This window comes from Mya arenaria, chromosome 12 (genome assembly GCF_026914265.1).
Source record: "Mya arenaria isolate MELC-2E11 chromosome 12, ASM2691426v1".
Lineage (NCBI taxonomy): Eukaryota > Metazoa > Mollusca > Bivalvia > Myida > Myidae > Mya > Mya arenaria.
Window position 1 is genome coordinate 66,698,228 of NC_069133.1, and position 8,684 is coordinate 66,706,911.

Sequence of the window (8,684 nt, forward strand, 5' to 3'; positions counted from 1 at the left end):
CCTGTGCAACATGAACTTCGGTGCCTCATATACTAAGGTAGTGCACCATTGTATCCATTTTTTGACTCCTTCATCAGATTTGAAAATGTGACTCCGTTCGAAATTGTCCAGAGAAAAATATATACATGATAAACAAACGGTAAAACTCTATGAGTCTTAATTCCCATGCCTCGAAGATATTAAGGAAATTATTTTGTAGTACCTGGGGGAAGGTGGAACATGGTACTCACAAAGTCATAATTCGACCTTTTTACAGACTCCCATACTCCATTCATGTTATTTGTTAGGGAAGATTTGTGCAGGAATATGAGGCATATTCGGATAAGGGAGATAGACCATGATCGTTTTAGTCAGGCTTTAAAAGGACAGGGTGCTAAGGGAGAAAAAGGGCACATTGTGTCTGGCTGAAATAAATTTGAACGTTATGAATTTTGATTAATTGAAGTAATATTAGGTTTCAATTGCCAAATATGTCAATTTAAAAAAGTATGATTTGGTTATTAAATGTTCAGTTTTAATCAAAATAAAATAAATATTTGATTATATGAAGGCAGAAGGGTGCTCATGCTGATTTATATCAGGGCACAGGGGTACTTCCAAAAAGGGCAGGCTGCTGAACCCTTCAAGATACAAGAATCTTAATTTGAAATCGGCTATATGTTGACAAGAAATGTTAGCTCAATGAGCTATTTTCCGACTTTCCTCTTGTTCTCATCCTCATTTATGTATGAAATACAAAATGTTCTTTTTCTGATGCCCAAAACATGTGAAGATGGCATTGTTTAAAAAAGAAATAAATTTTATTACTTCGTGACACGACTGTATACTCAGTAATTCTGACTCAAAACCTGCTTACTAGAACATTTCTTTTTTACTGCAACTCCTTTCAGAGGTTCCTATTGCAAAGGGGAGTAACCGCTGCATTGTTTGACTTTTAACAGGATAATAAGAGTAGTTTGTAGCCTATTGAACTTCGGCACAGCAATTTGAACACGTGGTGAAAGTCGACCGAAAGTACAATATTTATAAACAACATGGGAAAAGTTACAAAACGACTCGCGAGAAAGAAGTATAACTATGACATCAACAGGAAAAAATTGTGGAAAAAGTCTAAGAAACTTCCTGCAATAGGATGGTGAGTGTGTATAAGTAAATTCTTTGATCTGAGTGATATTTTCAAGAAGGGATTTTATTCCGGACAAAAAGATTCGGACAAACATTTAATTGATTATGTAACGCGTGTTATTATATAAATGTTACATGGCTTCGCCTCGGGTAACATCTCCCTCATGTTGACAATATGTACTGTCACACTGGAAGCCATGCAATATTTATTTTATTATACCAAACACGGTTCCATTTATATTAGCATTGCAACATGACTTTTTTTAAATAATTTGACATGCAAAAACCTTGCATTTCTGTGAATATACATATTTTGTGAGAATAAAAATGCAAGAATTATTCTAATATCTCATTTCAAAGTGAAGATATAGCAATTTGTATGCAGCCACCCTTCACCGCCATTAAAATGCACTAACTGAAAAGTCACGAAATCCTGACCCAAGTTTTTATTTTCATTGTAAGGCATGTAGAACTGCCCAAAAGGCTTTTTTTACTACATGCAAACATATAAACTGAATAAAACACAGCAAATAAACAAACTAAAATAAATAAACAGTTTCGTTACAAACTGAAACGAGTTTTACATTAATTGCAATTACAGTTTTTTATTTATTACACTGCTATTTAATAATGGTATATTGATCAAACCAATTATTATATTAATATTATAATATATATAATAATGATTGTCAATTTATGAGTGAATTCCTTCTTTTTACTGTTGTCTCCTGTTAAATGTTTTATAAATACTAATTTGTGGTTGATTATAAACATGATTCCCATTTGTAAGTTATAATCACATATAAACATCAACTCTGGATTTAAATAGTACATTTACATTACATTAAGGCATAAAAAGGAAATGGGAAACATGCTTATTAATTTTCCAAATAAGCTTATGTTTTTTGTGTTTAAAAAAAATCAAAATGAAGCCTTATTTGCATTCACTAAATGTGTTGCCTTACTGTATCAATTTATTTTCTACATTATGTAATCTGTGATTTATATTTCAAATAACATGACCCATGATTGGAATAAAATTTATCTGATCTTTTCTTATTACACAAAAACAACGTTTCAGTTAGAAAACTACTGATGTAACCTAAATCTGGCATTTTCTCGGGCTTTATTTTATATAAACACTTCTTTATTACATACTGTAAACATATTTGAGAAGGAAAAGTTATGAAACTGGGGACAAACACACACTTTGTGAAAAAACATTGTTTATTTTACAATTATTTAAAGAATAGACATAAAATGTATTCATTCTGAATGTTAACACCTATTTACACAGGGTGTACTTGCAGTTTGAAGCTGTCAGCAACTGTTTCATGCATTAATCATCAAGCATCCGACTAAGTGAAAACTGTAGTTTCACTTTGCGGCAGCCATTTTGGATTTTTGTTTACATTTTGGCGAAGTCTATAAATGGTCTAAGAACGTTCATAGTCCAGTTGTTTTTGTATCAAAAGTGATAAAAAACTATGAGAGATTCATCCCATGCTTAAAAACAAACCAAATAATCCTTTGTACTTGCCTGAAAACATGAAAAAAACGTTTAATCAAATTTTCACTTTCGTTTTTCTTTTAGAAAAACCATGTTTTCAGTGAACTCTGACTGTTTTCCAGAATATTTCATCATCTAATTAACTATAAATAGCCACATGGTTCTCCGCAAATGTTGATATATGTGTTTTTAAGGGCGTATAAAATCGGTACCAGTATTGGGTCGCCTTCCGTGAAAAATTAATATTCATGAGATTCATAAGGGGAGATTACTACAATTGACTTGGCATCGCTATTTATATTCAAAATTTAAAGACTTTTCACCATTACACAACTTTCAAGTTTAATCAGTTTATTCTGTAATTATTGTTTGTTTACATAAGCTGTCGTTTTGCTGCAAATAATGCAAACACTGGTAGTTACAAGATTTACAACACATTTTAATAAGCGCTTACCATCTCAGACTTGGAAGACCAAAAAATGCCTATTTTTAGACGCGCATGCTTTGTGGCAGTATTATGTCATGGACCTATAAACCATGGATTGGCAACTCTCATCTGTGTTAATGCGATAATCTCAAACTCACGCGTTCAGCGGGATTTCATTCCGAGATCTTACCGTGTGGCATTTTTGAGACGTCCGACATCGGCCGAATATATAATTAAAATTGACTCAAATGCGCGGTACTTTCATTTGAGTTATTTCTTATCGTTTCACCGATATGGGGCAGTTGCCAATCCATGGTTTATAGGTCCGTGATTATGTCAACGGTTAAAACGGTACTGTCAAGGTGTAGCAGTACGAAAATACCCATGATGGGTATATGAGGGGGTCCTCTCGATTTGTTTACTCTATGTATAACAAGTACAAGGGATATAACATGGGATTGCGCATGCGCAGTCTTGGCATGGGTTTGCAAAGCAATAATACATCTGTAAAAGTACCTCTATCAACCAATAGACCAATATTACTGCATTGAAATAATTAAAATAACATAGAATATTCACATTGCATACTTCTTACTATTACATTCAGAACAAGAGCACAATACATCGATTTTCCCCAAATCACTTTTAATTTGTCAAGGCGCCATTTTATGTGTTTGCTGTAATCAGCCAATGAAATTGTTTGATGTTTTCAGAAATCAAAATAGCTAAAAAGTCCTGGAACAAAACGTGTAGGGTGACTTTCGCCAGTTTTCGTGGTGAATTTCATTCATAAACAACATGGTCAATAGTCAGAGTTAGAACTTGTGTATCTTCATTGAACTGGATATTTATTTATGCGTGTTCAATTTTTTTTTTTATAAATAACTCAATACTTTGTTGATTTTGGTTAATCAAAAGTCTTTTTTATATTAGTCATTTTATTATAATTAACCTTAATTTCATATAGGATCAACAAACTGTACAAACCTTTACAGAAAAGCTACACATTTGTGTATATCACTCAATAGCACTTGTCAAATATTCCATCAACAAGCATAAAGGGAACACAATTGTTTTTTAATTCACCCAATATTTCTTATTCTTACTTTAAAACTAACTTTGTTGGTTATTAAAGCATGCTTTGTTTACTTCTGGAGTTTTTGTGTCATACAGATGCTTGAAAATGACAGCAAATTAAATATTGCTATTTAGCGATTTAATTGAGACTCTGAGCTCATCGACAGGTAGGTGCTTCAGTGTTCATGCTCAAATTTGGTGTCTGCATGGTCCAAACAATATTATATACATGTATATTCAAGCGCAAAAATCACACATATTGAATCTTATGAGATAACAGCAAGCCAATGAGCAAAGCATGATTCAATGTTATAAAATTTGATTTGTCTTAACACAAGTTAAAAAGTGAAATTACTGTTGTGTTGAGTTTGTATAAATTTAACCAGTAATATTTAACGCTTCCCAGAGGAATTTGCCCTCAACTACTGGGATATCTTGAGGAATAGCTCCAAAGATACAATTCTTTTTTTTATCTTGCTAGATACTTACTAAAGTGGAAAGCTTTGTAATGACTTATTATGTTGTAAGAAAATATATTGACCAAAGTCATCTAATGTCACAAATTTCTTTGGGGGGGGGGGGGGATTTCTCCCTCCACAAATAGTTGTTTTCACTATTTATAGTATATTACCCTGTGCGCTCTACATTTGAAATGTCATTTTTCTATAACTTCAGTAAAGAAATCAAGGAATGTTGGGATGATAAAAAGTCGGTGCTGAACAATCTAGCTGACATGGGCCTCAGTGCAGATCCCAATAAAACTCTCCACATTAAATCTACCAAGGTGAGTTTTACATCTGGACTCTAGATTCTCATTGCTTGTTTTTTTGAAGCTAAACATGGTGATTACAAGAATAATTTATTAATATTAAATGATAACATTATTTTATGAAAATAAGACAATAAGGTACATGTACATCAGAATTACAAGCTTTCACCAACCATGAGAAATGGTGAAAGATGTCATGTTTGGCGATAGAATTTAACTGGGCTGCCATATTATTTCATACATAGCTTTGAAAGGTAGTGAAATTGCCGTAATGAATACTAAGGGAATATAATTCCAAACAATTAAAGTAAAGAGTGCAAACAGTTAAAATGAGGAAAAGGTGTGTGATTCTTGCCATTTTAGCTTTGAACTTGTCCCACAGAAAATCGTTATAAAATATGCTTGAAAAATATCGAACATAGCTTTTATTATTAAGTTAATCTTTTAAAAGAAAGGCGTTGATGTTTTGTGATAGCCATGATGTGTAGTATTTCGTTGCCAATAGATCTGGCTATAACTATTGTTGATCTATGGACTTTGGAAGAAAGACAATTGTGTCCATTGTGCTTTTGTTTTTACTACAAATAATACTTGCAAATTCACATTTTAACTAGGGTTATTAACTTTCTCTTTTATTTTATCATTGTCATTATGAACTTTCCAGGAGCTCATAACACCTATGGAAATGGATATTTCTGAGATAAAGAAAATCAACAAAAAGCCTGTGAAAGAGTCTGTTGTCAAAGGTGAGGTGTCTTCTCCTCTTTCAAAAAGAAATCATTTCATAGTTTAACACATTGTACAAAATTAAATCAATTATAAAAATTAATTGTTTGCAAGATAACTGGAAAACATAAGAGTTTGAGATTATGGGATTTGGCTGCCATCTTTTGTTATGTATTTGCGTCTCTCAGAATCTTTGTTTTAGAAGCGAGGCAATTAAGAGTACAAGTAAAAATAAAATCAATTTTAATTAAGTCTAATGTTATTGTTTATATTCTATTGGTTAAAACTTTTTAAGGCTTACTAGATTTCAAAATATTTGAGCTTCATTTCCGGTGCATGGAAAGAGTTCCCTTTCCTCATTTACTCTCTTTTAGATGAGTTTGCACATACAAGTAGTATGTTATGGTAATTGAGCTTTATTGACATATTTACAGCTCTGGAGCAGGAGGCCAATATTCCAGCAGCCAAGACAAACAAGTTATCCGAGCCAGAGGTCATGTACTGCACATATATGATGGATAAATATGGCGATGACTATAAGGTAGGCTTATGTGTGAACGGCAATCACAAAAATTTTCCTAAGAAAAATAATTCTACAGCAAGAGAAGTAATTTCATACAACTCATTGCTCTTGACCCAAGTACAGTTTTGCTCTAGATTATGGTTTCTTTGAAATATTGACTCTAGAACATGGTTTCATTGACTCTAGAATATGGTTTCTTTGAAATATTGACTCTAGAATATGGTTTCTTTGAAATATTGACTCTAGAATATGGTTTCTTTGAAATATTGACTCTAGAATATGGTTTCTTTGAAATATTGACTCTAGAATATGGTTTCTTTGAAATATTGACTCTAGAATATGGTTTCTTTGAAATATTGACTCTAGAATATGGTTTCTTTGAAATATTGACTCTAGAATATGGTTTCTTTGAAATATTGACTCTAGAATATGGTTTCTTTGAAATATTGACTCTAGAATATGGTTTCTTTGAAATATTGACTCTAGAATATGGTTTCTTTGAAATATTGACTCTAGAATATGGTTTCTTTGAAATATTGACTCTAGAATATGGTTTCTTTGAAATATTGACTCTAGAACATGGTTTCTTTGAAATATTGACTCTAGAATATGGTTTCTTTGAAATATTGACTCTAGAACATGGTTTCTTTGAAATATTGACTCTAGAATATGGTTTCTTTGAAATATTGACTCTAGAATATGGTTTCTTTGAAATATTGACTCTAGAATATGGTTTCTTTGAAATATTGACTCTAGAATATGGTTTCTTTGAAATATTGACTCTAGAATATGGTTTCATTGACTCTAGAATATGGTTTCTTTGAAATATTGACTCTAGAATATGGTTTCTTTGAAATATTGACTCTAGAACATGGTTTTCTTTGAAATATTGACTCTAGAACATGGTTTTCTTTGAAATATTGACTCTAGAACATGGTTTTCTTTGAAATATTGACTCTAGAACATGGTTTTCTTTGAAATATTGACTCTAGAACATGGTTTTCTTTGAAATATTGACTCTAGAATATGGTTTCTTTGAAATATTGACAAAATATTTTTTATCATCACATTTTACGGATTTATAAATGTTAGAAACCTATACAATTTGGAATAGCTATTGATGTTGTATGGTAAAATGAGTTGAGATTGAGATTTGACTGGAGTGTTTTTGTGATATTGGGGCCAAATACTTTAAACTTGAACTTGAGATTTCAATGAACTTGTTGCTGTTACAGGCAATGGCAAGGGACCCCAGAAACCACTACCAGGAGACCCCTAAACAGATCAAGAAGAAAATCAATATGTTTAAGAATACTGGCCCACAGTATGCTGCATATTTAAAGTCCAAAGGTAAAGCAAAATGAACTTATGCCACAGAAGTGTTTCGGGCACAAACTTATATATCTTGCATGGAAAGAAGTCAGCTGGCACTGTGGACCATAGACTGTGTATAAATGTAGCTTACCAGAGCTGAAAAGTTTTGAAAGTGAATACAGAATAGATGGCACATTTCTGTCCCTGGCAGTATTAAATTTAAGAAACATCCTGTAAAGCGCCTGAGGAATATCCACTTTTCAGCGTATTATATCAATGCATGCAGGGAAATTTCAAGTGAAAACTTACTTAACGGCTTATCAAAAAAATGTCTCAAGCTTTGATAAGGCAATCACTAATTCTACTGGTTATATATATTACAGATCCAGTGTTTTTTTTAAAAAGAATTTGTAAGTTATAAAAAATAGTTAAGACTCTATGTACATCTTGAAGATTTTGTTTCTGTTTAATATAATGAAGGAATGTTTACCTGTAAATGTAAAACTGTGTCAAAAGTTTAAAAAAAAAAAATTCTTTAATTTTTATAAGATTATGTCAATGAATACGTCTCTTGAAAAGTGTTTGTAGGAACTGTGTGAAAATGGGATTTCATTGTTTGTTGAATAAATATTGAAGTATGTATGTCTCTTGTTCATGTATTCCACTGCTAACAAAAATCAGCCCTGGTAAGTTATATTTTCACAAAGTTTTCCAATGAGCAGTTGGTCTTGTTGAAGCATTTAAGTGAACTCAAGCTCACAAAATCAAGTGCTAAATATAGAACAATTACTTGGTGTTTTATCAATGTTCATGTTTTAGACAAAAAAATGCAGTAATCTTACCATATGACCTTATTTTTACTGGCATGAAAAACGCCTTTAGCAATTAATCATTTTCCTTTGTGAAGTCATTCACTTGAAACCTTGCACATTACAATATGGAGACACCATGTAAGTTGCATAACTCCTGCTTAAGTATTCATCAAGTTATACCCTTAGTTAGGCCCCTTAACATACCCTAGAAAAACAGATGAGCTTTGATATTGGCTAATGTTGTTCCTATATGTGCCCCACATGCTGCATAAAACATGAATAGTTGTACACAATGTTGGAAGTCTGTCTTGTTTCTTTAAAAGTTAACATCTAGCGTCATTAATTAAACTAGTGTCAATAGCTGGTCTGAAGAAGAATGAAATTGATAAGCTTAATCAAAT

The 8,684-nt window shown here is 32.0% G+C and overlaps 1 protein-coding gene across 1 annotated transcript in view; it reads left to right on the forward strand.

The window, feature by feature from the left end:
• Window positions 1-987: 987 nt before the first annotated feature.
• LOC128211996 (nucleolar protein 16-like) overlaps window positions 988-8,684 on the forward strand; it is a 36,536-nt gene continuing 28,839 nt past the window's right edge. Inside the window, exons 1-5 of the mRNA XM_052917202.1 lie at window positions 988-1,135; window positions 4,815-4,923; window positions 5,573-5,654; window positions 6,069-6,175; window positions 7,393-7,507. Of these exons, the coding sequence (XP_052773162.1) occupies window positions 1,035-1,135; window positions 4,815-4,923; window positions 5,573-5,654; window positions 6,069-6,175; window positions 7,393-7,507 (514 nt within the window). The 5' untranslated portion in view covers window positions 988-1,034. The remainder of the gene's footprint in view (window positions 1,136-4,814; window positions 4,924-5,572; window positions 5,655-6,068; window positions 6,176-7,392; window positions 7,508-8,684) is intronic.